The sequence below is a fragment of the Sebastes umbrosus genome, chromosome 14 (assembly GCF_015220745.1).
Source record: "Sebastes umbrosus isolate fSebUmb1 chromosome 14, fSebUmb1.pri, whole genome shotgun sequence".
Taxonomy (NCBI): domain Eukaryota; kingdom Metazoa; phylum Chordata; class Actinopteri; order Perciformes; family Sebastidae; genus Sebastes; species Sebastes umbrosus.
Genome location: NC_051282.1, coordinates 31,707,172 through 31,721,198, shown reverse-complemented (window position 1 = coordinate 31,721,198; position 14,027 = coordinate 31,707,172). Strand labels below are relative to the sequence as shown.

Genomic DNA, 14,027 nt, shown 5'->3' with positions numbered 1-14,027 from the left:
TTAGCACTGGAGGAGGTTCTCTACTACACATCCTCTACTAGTACTACAAGTACTACTAGTACTACTACACATCCTCTACTAGTACTACAAGTACTACTAGTACTACTACACATCCTCTACTAGTACTACAAGTACTACTAGTACTACTACACATCCTCTACTAGTACTACAAGTACTACTAGTACTACTACACATCCTCTACTAGTACTACAAGTACTACTAGTACTACTACACATCCTCTACTAGTACTACAAGTACTACTAGTACTACTACACATCCTCTACTAGTACTACAAGTACTACTAGTACTACTACACATCCTCTACTGCAGTACAAGTACTACTAGTACTACTACACATCCTCTACTAGTACTACAAGTACTACTACACATCCTCTACTGCAGTACAAGTACTACAAGTACTACTAGTACTACTACACATCCTCTACTGCAGTACAAGTACTACAAGTACTACTAGTACTACTACACATCCTCTACTGCAGTACAAGTACTACAAGTACTACTAGTACTACTACACATCCTCTACTGCAGTACAAGTACTACAAGTACTACTACACATCCTCTACTGCAGTACAAGTACTACTAGTACTACAAGTACTACTACACATCCTCTACTGTAGTACTAGTACTACTACCACATACTCTACTGCAGTACAAGTACTACTAGTACTACAAGTACTACTACACATCCTCTACTGCAGTACAAGTACTACCACACTGTGGAAATGCTCAGTAAAAGTCCTGCATTGGAAATGTTACTTCAATAAAAGTACTAATACTACACTGTAAAAATACTTTGTTAAAATTAAACGTACTAATACTACACTCTTAATATACGCTAATACAAGTAAAAGTACTAATACTACACTGTAAAAATACTCTGATGCAAGTCCTGCATTAAAAATGTTACTTCAGTAAAAGTACTAATACTTTACCACACTGTAAAAATACTGCAGGTACTGAGTATCCCTGCAGTACTGTGTGTAGTTTTCTGAATGTATAAAGTAACTAAAGCTGTCAGATAAATGTAGTGGAGTAAAAGTATAAAGTGGGATGAAAAGAAAAGACTCAAGTACCTCAAATGTGTACTTTAAGTACACTACTTGAGTAGATGTACTCCAGCAGGCACTCATGAAGGATGATGTCACCTTGAGTCATTTTACTGCTTATTTTTAATACAGTAGTAACGCGGCGCTATGCTCTATATGCATCAAGTACAATCAATATGCACACAGCCACAGGAAGGTAGCTACGAGTCAACAAGTCACCTTCATCAAGAGTTACAGATCAGCATCCAGAGACAGAGCGAAGACCATATGAAGCAGAGAAGGTACGCACATTCAGTGTTCATGGGGGGGGGGGATATACACAAACAACTCTATCAGCTATAGAAAAGTGTTTATATACACGATGGCCCGTCTGAAACAGCTGATCCAGAGTCCTGTTAGCTTTCACTGCTCTGAAGAATCTGACGAAGGCAAACTGGAGACTGTTGAGTTAAAAAATAGAGTCGAGGTCGACCGATGGCGGATCTTTAAAGGCCGATATAATACCGATGGTTTGGAGCAGGAAGAAGCTGATACCCCCCCACTAACTGACATCTAAAATTAATTAATTAATTAATTAATTAATTAATTAATTAATTAATTAATTAATTAATTAATTAATTAATAAAAACATAAATAAAAAAATACAAATTAAATACAAAAATAAATTAAATTAAATTAAAACATAAGTAAAAAAATAAATACAATAATAAATAAATAAATAAATCTGGAACTGAACATGAAAGTCAAATTAATAAATATGTAAATAAAAAATACTTCTGGAACAAAGTGTGAGATTTAATTTCATGAATGGATGGATACGCGTCTGGATTCATTTGGAAGTTAAAGTGACCTGTCTGTCCCTGTCTGCCTTGTCTCGTATCGTGGACTGGTAGTGCTGCATTATATATTCAATATATATATATTAACTTTTGTGGGGAAAATTAAACTGAAAACAGGTCGAATATGACACGAATACCACTCGTCTGCTTGCTGTAAAACCAGCTGTTCCCCGGACCGGACCGCAAAGTTTTAGCCCACATGTCGCCAGAATCGATTTATTGGTCGACCTCTAAAATGAATTAAGTCGTGTTTTCATATGTCCTTAGGTCTCATTATAAACAAACACTGATATCATGGAATATAAATTATCTAAAAACATCAACGGCTTTACAAAATCATGACAGTCTGTGCAAGTCAGTCGACAGTTAAAACGATGACAGGATGGCAAATAGAAACAGCTAATCGCTAAGCCACATGAATAAAAATACACATTAATCTTCCTGCTTCATGAATGAGCAGAGGTTTCCTTATCGTCTAATCCACAGACGTCTCTTCGCTGGCTTTGACCCGTCTGATTTGCAGAGACATCGTACAGTTAGTGTGTCTCTCAGTGTCGGTGGCAGGTCAGCTGTTCAACACTGCTGACGGAGCTGGAAGTAGAAGGCCGACGTCCTCACGAAACCACCAACAACGCTGAGGAGGGAAGAGGATCTTCTCCCGGTCTGAGTCCACTTCTTGCAGTCTGTTAAGAAAACATCTGGAAAGTGAAAACAAACGCATGGAAATGTCACAAAATATCATCATGAACCACACGGATGGATGGAATACTGAACGGGCCCAGAGGCCGAAAGTGTCACGGGCCTCCCCGGCCTTCACCTGCAAATTGTCCCTCAAAGACACACGCACCGACCAGGACGAGACTCAGAATGACCACAAAGACACACAAACAACTAAGAGAGACACAAAACAACTATAAGGAGACACAAAACAACTGCAGAGACACAAAACAACTGCAAAGAGATACAGAATGGCCACAAACAAACACAAAACAACTACAAAGAGACGAAAAACCACTACAAAGAGACACAAAACAACTATAAAGAGACACAAAGCAACTATAAAGAGATACAAAATGACTAAAAAGAGACAAGAAAAACAACTGCAAAGAGACAAAAAATGACTACAAATAGACACAGAATGACTGCAAAGAGACAAAATAACTACAAAGAGACACAAAACAACTATAAAGAGACACAAAACAACTACAAAGAGACACAAAACAACTATAAAGAGACACAAAACAACTGCAAAGACACAAGACAACTACAAAGAGACACAAAACAACTATAAAGACACAAAACAACTATAAAGAGACACAAAACAACTGCAAAGACACAAGACAACTACAAAGAGACACAAAACAACTATAAAGAAACTCAAAACAACCACAAAAGAGACACAAGACAACTACAAAGAAACACAAAATGACTACAAGGAGATGAAAAGCGACTACAAAAAGAAAAAACAACCACAGACAGAACATAACTACAAAAAGACCAGAGCAGTTGGAGACACAAAGACGTGTAAACTCAGTGAACTTTACATGTTACCAGTGAACGTGTTTCTCGACTAATGACTCACACATCTGGACTGGATGCCATCTCTCCTCTTCCTCGTCGTTGGCCTCCTGCCGTCTCCGTCCCCTGCTCCCCCCCTGGCCCTCCCAGCGTGCTAGCTGTGGGGCTGCGGGGCGATGCCGGAGCAGTCCGTTACCAGCAGTCCCACGGCGCTGGCGCTGGACACGGTGACGGCCACGCTGGTGGTGCCCACGGGACCCGCCGTGGTCGGGTCGGGGCCCGGGTCCACCTGGTTGGCGTGGGTGCCCATGTGACCCTGGAGCTGCGTGGCCGTCTTGCACTGCACCCCGCACAGCTGGCAGAGCAGCACCCCCCCGGCCCCCGTCCCACCGAAGCCCCCCCGCGCTCCGCCGCTCTCCTTCCACTCCTGGCCGTGGTGCTTCTGAGCGTGGACACGCAGGTAGGTGAGCGTTGTGAAGCCTGGAAAACACAAACACCTCCTCAATACTTGAATACTTGAAGCTCCACAATAAACAATAAACGCATCGTCCTGTAGCAACTTCACAATAAAAGCCTCCTGCGTTTCCTGTGACTTACTGCGGTTGCAGAGGTGACAGGCGTGGTGCTGCGACTGGTTGTGGACCCTCATGTGGTCGGTGATGTACGCGGCAGACAGCAGCTTCCCACAGATGTGACACGGCACCTTCTCCTCGTGACGGACCAGGTGGGCGCGGAGACGATCCCGCGTGGCGAACGCCGACGTGCACGTCTGTGGGAAAACATAAAAGACCAGCATGGATACATACATGTAGTGAGAGTAGCAAGAGACACACTCAGAAATACAACTAGAGACAATATGGATGATATATTCTATTACTTTATAGGTAACTTTTTAATATTCACTGTCATGATGTGAATTAAATACCTGAAAAATAATATATAAAATAATATAATCTCAGAGAATATTCAAAGTTTTTTGTCGTACATTTTATGATTTATGACTATGAATTTCTGAGATTAAAGTGGTAAATTTATGAGGAAAAAAACTGATATTCTCTGAGAATATTAATGCTAAATTTATGCAAAATTACGAGGGAAAACTTGGATATTTTCTGAGATCAAAGTGGTAAATTTACTAGAAAAAGTCTCAGATATTCTCTGAGATTAGAGTGGTAAATTTATTAGATAAAAATGATATTCTCTGAGATTAAAGTGGTAAATTTATGAGGAAAAAAAAAACACCTAAAAATTACGAGAAAAAACATGGATATTCCCTGAGATTATAAAGTTAAAAAATAAAATATAAATGATGCTGATCCAACAAAACAACACTATTTTAACAGGTTTTTTTCACGTAAATTTGTGAGTTTTTTTCCCTGAAATACTGTGAATATTATTATTTGTATTGACCTACAATGGCCCTAATATGCGTCGTAGAAAAAGGTCCTGAAAGTTCATTCTTCTAAATGTTTGTTTTGTCTCACAGTTCTGATTGTATTTTACTTTTTATTTATTTACCCACATGGCTTTCTTTGTTAACTTTCATTTACAACAACCAGCTTCATATTAATGTGTAATATGTAACGTTAGACGGTTATTTCTGGCTCGCTTCAGGTTAGATTTGTTTTATTAAAAACACCATAATTATCATCATTATTATCCAGTGTTTCATGGTCTATATGATTCACAAACCCATATTGGTTGAACTCCAGTAAACAGACAGATGAAGACGTTACCGTGCACTTGAACGGTCTCTCTGTAGAGTGCACCTGTCGGACGTGGCTGTTGAGGTGGTCCGGTCTGAAAACAAAACAAAACCAGTCATTAAAAACTGATAGATATTTGACCTCTACGCTCCTTTAAAAAGGTCCCTAAACGTCTCATCTGATCTACGTTAGTACCGAGAGAAGGCCTTGGCGCAGTGAGGACAGACGTAGGGTTTCTCCACGCCGCCTTGGTGCGAGCGCACGTGGTAGCTCATGCGGTCTTTCCTCTTGAAGCGCTGCTGGCAGATGGGGCAGAAGTACGGCTTCTCGTCCGAGTGGGACAGACGGTGGCGGTTGAGGTGGTAGACGTCTCTGAAGGCCTTCCCGCACGCCTCGCAGGCGTGGTTCTTCCTCACCTGGTTGGTGTTGGGGTGGGGATTCGGATTCTGTGGAGCAGCAGCAGAGAAGTTAAAAGGCGGGTCCTTTAAAATAATATATAAAATAATATGATCTCAGAGAATATTCAAGGTTTTTTGTCGTATATTTTATGATTTATGGATATGAATTTTTGAGTTTAAAGTGGTAAATTTACAAAAAAAAAATTATATTCTCTGAGAATATTAGTGGTAAATTTATGAGGAAAAAACAACAGAAAATTACAAGAAAAAAAAACTGATATTCTCTGAGAATAAAATAGTAAATTTATGAGATAAAAACTCTGATATTCTTGATGGGGCAGGCGGGTCCATTATTATTATTATTTTTTTTTAGGTTGTTATATCATTCTGTAGAAAAACGTGAGTCTCCCGGGAAAATCGGGAAGGTTGGCAAGTATGATGATGACGCTGCTACATGTACAGTATATATATACATCCTTATAGTCGGTGTATTAATACAGTAACTTAGATGGCGGTCGGCGTGCTCCCAGTTTGGAGAAGCAGACGGGAGTACCGACAGGAAGCTAAGCGACGTACTGCTGTGTGGACGCCACGTTAGTTCAGATCAGAAAGTCACACAATAACCGATCGCAGTAGACCAGCAACTCCTGTTCTGAGAGGTAAAATGACTGTTTTGTGAATGGAGTCTGGTGGCTTTGAAGAGAGCGGCTTCGGTTACTTGTCAGAAAATGCTTTAGAAGCCGCTTTACCTCGCCGTCAGACAGCCTTTTCTGACGGGGAGGTGAATCCGTTATATGTTGCTCTCTTCAAAGCCACCAGACTCCATTCACAAAAACAGTATTTTACATCTCAGAACACGGGAGTATAAATACAACCCCACTTCTTTCAGTTATTTCCAAACTTAGCTGAGCTAACGTTGACTCCGCTAGTGTTAGCGTTCACATTACCGTCGTTGCTTTTTGCTAACTGAACAAAGACGTCTGTTGCCGCCTTATATTAAACAAAAAACAAGATGGTATTTGGAGGACTGCTGGTATTTCTGTGGACGTTGCATGCAGATGAAATCGGTAGAAAATAAACTCTGAATGACCAAAACTAGGAGATATAAATATAAATCAACCCTGAATGGTGGTTTGATCGTGGTCACTCACCTCCCTGCACACCAGCGAACCCACCTGCTCCATGGAGCCCACGACAACAACAGCTGCCTGGATGGGTTGAGGCGGTGCAGCCATAGTTACAGTTGCCGTGGCGATGGACACGGAGACCGGCTGGCTCTCTTGGTTGGCGTGCTGCTGACCGAGCTGGGGGAGCTGGGGGTGCTGGCACTCCGGGGCGGCAGCGGCGACGGCGGTGGCGGTCGGAGGGAGTGGAGGAGCTGGAGGTTGCGTCGGCAGGGTGAGGTGGAGGAGGGACAGAGGGACCGTCTGCTTCTCCACCCGTCCTCCCTTCACTGCGTCCTCCTTCTCCCGCGCCGCGCGGTCCTTCATCTTGATGCCCGTGTGCACCGACTGGTGCCGCCGCAGGTTGTAGCTGTTCTTGAACTCCTTGTTGCAGGTGGCGCAGATGTGAGCGGGCCGGCTCGGCTTGGTGAGCAGTTTGACTGGCGGACACAGCAGAGGGGCCAAACGTCAACAAACATTTCAACTTTTTAAATGTTTTCACTGTCTTACACATATACACCCATTCAACATTTATTTATGTTGTTTATAACTTACAGAAACACCGACTTGTTCATAGACATTTTATTTATGTTGCTGGTCGTTGGTGCATTTTATATATATTTCATTACACGGCTGTGTTGAATACTCGATTCTGATTGGTCAATCACGGCGTTCTGCTGTCTGTAATTTCTGTATAACAGACCGTTGCTACGTATAACAGACTGTTGCTATGTATAACAGACCGTTGCTATGTATAACAGACTGTTGCTATGTATAACAGACTGTTGCTATGTATAACAGACCGTTGCTACGTATAACAGACCGTTGCCACGTATAACAGACTGTTGCTATGTATAACAGACCGTTGCTACGTATAACAGACTGTTGCTACATATAGCAGACTGTTGCTATGTATAACAGACCGTTGCTATGTATAACAGACTGTTGCTATGTATAACAGACTGTTGCTACGTATAACAGACCGTTGCTATGTATAACAGACTGTTGCTATGTATAACAGACCGTTGCTATGTATAACAGACTGTTGCTATGTATAACAGACTGTTGCTATGTATAACAGACCGTTGCTATGTATAACAGACTGTTGCTATGTATAACAGACTGTTGCTATGTATAACAGACCGTTGCTACGTATAACAGACCGTTGCCACGTATAACAGACTGTTGCTATGTATAACAGACCGTTGCTACGTATAACAGACTGTTGCTACATATAGCAGACTGTTGCTATGTATATCAGACCGTTGCTATGTATAGCAAACTGTTGCTATGTATAACAGACCATTGCCACGTATAACAGACCGTTGCTACGTATAACAGACCGTTGCTACGTATAACAGACTGTTGCTACATATAGCAGACTGTTGCTGTGTATAACAGACCGTTGCTACATATAACAGACCGTTGCTACGTATAACAGACCGTTGCTACGTATAACAGACAGTTGCCACATATAGCAGACTGTTGCTATGTATAACAGACCGTTGCTATGTATAACAGACCTTTGCCACATATAACAGACTGTTGCTATGTATAACAGACCGTTGCTACGTATAACAGACCGTTGTTATGTATAATAATCTATTCATGAAACAGGTCGAGACCCGCCATCCCCCCCTCCTCACCAGGTAGCGGCTCCTCGCTCAGCGCGGCGGTGTCGACGGTGGACGGCGGCGTGACGATGTGCTCGGCTGGAGGACTCTGAGCCGAGCCGGTGAGTTCCGGCAGCAGCTCGGCCTGAAGAGGCGTCTCAGGTTGGCTCTGAGTCGACGGCGTCTGATGGAATCAAACAGGAACACATTTATTTATTAATCCTCCAACACACAGTTCATCTTCACAGGTCTGATCGACTTATTGATCCACCGGGGTTATAGAAACAGTGTTATGATGGCCCACCGACGGGAGGTCAAAGGTTAAAGGTTAACTGTTGGGTAACGGTTTGGTGTTCAAGGTAAAAATCTACCTATTAGTCCACTAATTGATCATTTAACTATTCTGATTATTTTCAAGCAGAAATGTCAAACGTTCTCTGGTTCCAGCTGTCAGCTTCCTTCTGACGTCTTATTGACCAAACAGTTAATCAATTTCTTTAGAAAATAGTCTGCAGATTAATCTGTAATGAAAATAATTGTTAGTTGCATCACAACTTTGTCAAAATCTAAATTGGGACTCATAAGAACCAAGGATGGACTACCAGCCAGGCAGAGAGGGCAACTATCCCACCAGGGGCCCCAGACCTCCAGGGGCCCCAGACCTCCAGGGGCCCCAGACCTCCAGTTCCATGCCGGTCAACTAGTTGCACATAATTTAATTGCAAATTTCTTATAAATATTGGTAATCCAGTGAAATTTTTCAAAAAAAATATGTGAAAAATATCTGAAAAAATGTCTGAAAAATATTAGCAAAATATGTTGAAAAAATTACAGAAACTCATTAGTAAAATATATTAAAAAATAAAAGTGAAAAATGTCCAATAAATATGTGAAAAATATCTAAAAAATTAAGGAAAAGTATTTTCGTTTTGTGTTTTTACAGTGTGGTATTAGTACTTTTACTGTAACAGAGTATGTTTACAGTGTGGTATTAGTACTTTTACTTTAACAGAGTATTTTTATAGTGTGGTATTAGTACTTTTATTTTAACAGAGTGTATTTACTGTGTGGTATTAGTACTTTTACTTTAACAGAGTATTTTTACAGTGTGGTATTAGTACTTTTATTTTAACAGAGTGTATTTACAGTGTGGTATTAGTAATTTTACTTTAACAGAGTGTATTTACAGTGTGGTATTAGTACTTTTACTTTAACAGAGTATTTTTACAGTGTGGTATTAGTACTTTTACTATAACAGTATGTTTACAGTGTGGTATTAGTACTTTTACTATAACAGTATGTTTACAGTGTGGTATTAGTACTTTTATTTTAACAGTGTATTTACAGTGTGGTATTAGTACTTTTACTATAACAGAGTATGTTTACAGTGTGGTATTAGTACTTTTATTTTAACAGTGTATTTACAGTGTGGTATTAGTACTTTTACTATAACAGAGTATGTTTACAGTGTGGTATTAGTACTTTTATTTTAACAGAGTGTATTTACAGTGTGGTATTAGTACTTTTACTTTAACAGAGTGTATTTACAGTGTGGTATTAGTACTTTTACTTTAACAGAGTATTTTTACAGTGTGGTATTAGTACTTTTACTATAACAGTATGTTTACAGTGTGGTATTAGTACTTTTACTTGAACAGAGTATTTTTACAGTGTGGTATTAGTACTTTTACTGTAACAGAGTGTATTTACAGTGTGGTATTAGTACTTTTATTTTAACAGAGTGTATTTACAGTGTGGTATTAGTACTTTTACTGTAACAGAGTGTATTTACAGTGTGGTATTAGTACTTTTACTTTAACAGAGTATTTTTACAGTGTGGTATTAGTACTTTTACTTTAACAGAGTGTATTTACAGTGTGGTATTAGTACTTTTACTGTAACAGAGTGTATTTACAGTGTGGTATTAGTACTTTTATTTTAACAGAGTGTATTTACAGTGTGGTATTAGTACTTTTACTGTAACAGAGTGTATTTACAGTGTGGTATTAGTACTTTTACTTTAACAGAGTATTTTTACAGTGTGGTATTAGTACTTTTACTTTAACAGAGTGTATTTACAGTGTGGTATTAGTACTTTTACTGTAACAGAGTGTATTTACAGTGTGGTATTAGTACTTTTATTTTAACAGAGTGTATTTACAGTGTGGTATTAGTACTTTTACTATGACAGAGTATGTTTACAGTGTGGTATTAGTACTTTTATTTTAACAGAGTGTATTTACAGTGTGGTATTAGTACTTTTACTATAACAGAGTATGTTTACAGTGTGGTATTAGTACTTTTACTATAACAGAATATTTTTACAGTGTGGTATTAGTACTTTTACTATAACAGAGTATGTTTACAGTGTGGTATTAGTACTTTTATTTTAACAGAGTGTATTTACAGTGTGGTATTAGTACTTTTATTTTAACAGAGTGTATTTACAGTGTGGTATTAGTACTTTTACTATAACAGTATGTTTACAGTGTGGTATTAGTACTTTTATTTTAACAGAGTGTATTTACAGTGTGGTATTAGTACTTTTATTTTAACAGAGTGTATTTACAGTGTGGTATTAGTACTTTTACTTTAACAGAGTATTTTTACAGTGTGGTATTAGTACTTTTACTATAACAGAGTATGTTTACAGTGTGGTATTAGTACTTTTATTTTAACAGAGTGTATTTACAGTGTGGTATTAGTACTTTTACTTTAAAAGAGTATTTTTACAGTGTGGTATTAGTACTTTTACTATAACAGAGTATGTTTACAGTGTGGTATTAGTACTTTTACTATAACAGAGTATGTTTACAGTGTGGTATTAGTACTTTTATTTTAACAGAGTGTATTTACAGTGTGGTATTAGTACTTTTACTTTAACAGAGTATTTTTACAGTGTGGTATTAGTACTTTTACTATAACAGAGTATTTTTACAGTGTGGTATTAGTACTTTTATTTTAACAGAGTATGTTTACAGTGTGGTATTAGTACTTTTATTTTAACAGAGTATGTTTACAGTGTGGTATTAGTACTTTTATTTTAACAGAGTGTATTTACAGTGTGGTATTAGTACTTTTATTTTAACAGAGTATGTTTACAGTGTGGTATTAGTACTTTTATTTTAACAGAGTGTATTTACAGTGTGGTATTAGTACTTTTATTTTAACAGAGTGTATTTACAGTGTGGTATTAGTACTTTTATTTTAACAGAGTGTATTTACAGTGTGGTATTAGTACTTTTACTATAACAGAGTATTTTTACAGTGTGGTATTAGTACTTTTATTTTAACAGAGTGTATTTACAGTGTGGTATTAGTACTTTTATTTTAACAGTGTATTTACAGTGTGGTATTAGTACTTTTACTGTAGTAAATGATGTGAATACTTACTCAGCCTCTGGCTGCTGGTATTCCAGCCCTGCTGAGAGGTCATTCACATGTTTTGCTCTCCAGTTTCATTATTAACATTATTAACAGAGTTTATTTATAAAAGGTGAATTTAAAGAGTTTAAACAGGAAACGTGTGGAGGAGTTCACCAGCTCCATCCTGACCCCTCTGTGACCTCCTCATCACCTCCTCCTCCTCCTCCCTCTTTAACCCCATGCAGACATGTCAACCTCCCTCCTCCCTCCTCCTCCTCCTCCTCTTCCTCTTTTCCCCTCCCCAAAAATATACTCCCAAAACCACAACACAAGCAGCTCCTGCATCAATTAACTCACCTGAAAGAGGAAATTACTCCAGGAGGTGTCCATCCTGAGCAGTGCAGCCAGCAGCTGGGGACCAGCAGCCAGCAGAGAGGAGGGAGGCCGGGGAGCAGCAGCTATCAGCCGGGGACCAGAGAGGACCAGAGGAGGAGAGGAGAGGACCGGAGCTCTGGAGGAGGAAACGCTCCAAACTGCAGCTCTGAGAACCACAACCTGAGGCCTGTAATTGTAATCTCTCCTCTTCTCTCTAACCTGCTCAGGATTAATTAAATGAGAATATGTGATGAAGATAATGATCTTAAATCAGCTGTTCGGCTGTTATGAATGAATCTCTGAGATGGTTGATGTCATGCTGCTTTTAATGCTTTTAATGGTGCATCTTTAATATAATCTGCTTATGTCTACTGTAAATAAAAAATCTGGTGAATTGCATGCAAAAAAAAATCCAGGTTATTTCTCTGCAGAAGCTGAGCAGGATGTGGTGCTGATCTCAGCAGCTGTTCAGGATGTTCAGGAGGTCTTTAATGTGTTTTTAGTAGCTGTATCTCCGGGAGGAAAAGGCCTCAGCGTCGGTCCCGAAGCCTCGGCGTCAAGTACCCGGACTAGAGCGCTCCTGGTCGGCCGCGGTCCGCGGCTCCGCCTCGGTGCTTCCATCCACCGGATGACATCTTTCTCTTTTTTTCGGTCTCTCTCTCTCTCTCTCGCCCTCCCTCCCTCTCGCTCCTTTCTTCCTTTTCTTTTTTTATCTCCTTCACCCCCTCTGTCCCGAAAGCTTTAAAGGGAAGGTGTGATGATGCTCCCTCCTCTTCCTCTTCCTCTCCTCCTCCTCCTCCTCTCTTCCCGGTAGTTGGCCGACAAATAATCCAATCCGACATTCACCAGGACCTCTCTCTCTCTCTCTCTCTCTCTCTCTCTCTGTTGGTTAAAATGGTGTCGAGTTTATCTGAAACCAGCTTCATCCTCCTGCAGCATCTTAAAGGTAACGATGCGCGCAGCTGCAACATCTGGAATCTAACATGACGTCGAGTCTGTTACACCAAACTCCATTCAAAAAATATAACATTTCATGCATGCTTGTCTTAAATTCATTATAATAACCATAATAAGCACAACTAATGATATTTTTCCATTCAGTAAGAAGCACTTATAAATTCGGCATGCATCCAATACACCAAGACTTTTTACTATTTTCCCCCCAAAGGTACACTGTGGAACTGCTGGTAACCTGACGTCCAGTCTCGAGTCTGTTAAACCAAACTCCATTCAAAAAATCTAAAATTTCATGCATGCTTGTCTTAAAATTCATTATAATAACAATAATAAGCACAACTAATGATATTTTTCCATTCAGTAAGAAGCACTCATAAATTCGGCATACTTACAATATACCAAGACAGTTGACTTTTAATTATTTACCCCCCAAAAGTACACTGTGCGACTGCTTGTAACATGATGTTCATTTTTGATTGGGTTGCACCAAACTCCATTCAAAAAAGTCTAAAATTTAATGCAGGCTTGCTTTAAATGCATTATGATAACCATAATAATCATAAATAAAGATATTTTTCCATTCAGTAAGAAGCATTCATAAATTTGGCAGGCGTGCGTCCAATACACCAAGACGTATTTTATTGCTAAAATATGTTAACTTTTAATATTTTCACCCCCAAAAGTACACTGCGACTGCTGGAGTCTGTTACGCCAAACTCCATTCAAAACAATATTAAATTTGATGCATGCTTACCTTAAATTAATTATAATAACCATAATAAGCAGGGATAATCATATTTTTCCATTCAGTAAGAAGCACTCATAAATTCGGCATGCGTCCAATACACCAAGACGTTTGGATTCCAACCTGATGTCCAGTTCTGATTGGGTTACACCAAACTCCATTTAAAAAATATAAAATTTCATGCAGGCTCAATTTAAATTTATTATATTAATCATAATAAGCACAACCAATGATAGTTTTCTATTCAGTTAGAAGCACTCATAAATTCAGCATGCATTTT

General features: G+C 39.2%; 1 protein-coding gene across 7 annotated transcripts; it reads right to left on the bottom strand.

Annotated features, from left to right (window-relative positions):
- Positions 1 to 1,162: 1,162 nt before the first annotated feature.
- On the bottom strand, positions 1,163 to 12,965 carry LOC119502089 (myc-associated zinc finger protein). Of its 7 annotated transcripts, none has more exons than XM_037792950.1 (8): positions 12,028 to 12,963; positions 8,338 to 8,488; positions 6,680 to 7,131; positions 5,326 to 5,576; positions 5,161 to 5,224; positions 4,022 to 4,193; positions 3,489 to 3,904; positions 1,163 to 2,589 (listed from the first exon to the last, which is right to left on the bottom strand). In XM_037792950.1, exons 1-7 carry the CDS (start codon positions 12,058 to 12,060, stop codon positions 3,579 to 3,581), a joined length of 1,449 nt encoding a protein of 482 aa, XP_037648878.1. In that variant the 5' UTR covers positions 12,061 to 12,963; the 3' UTR covers positions 1,163 to 2,589; positions 3,489 to 3,578. The 7 variants fall into 7 exon arrangements, with proteins under 7 accessions (XP_037648878.1, XP_037648874.1, XP_037648876.1 ...); XM_037792951.1 differs by having other exon boundaries at positions 2,465 to 2,604; positions 6,704 to 7,131; positions 12,028 to 12,965; XM_037792949.1 differs by having other exon boundaries at positions 2,465 to 2,604.
- Between the last annotated feature and the right edge of the window lie 1,062 nt (positions 12,966 to 14,027).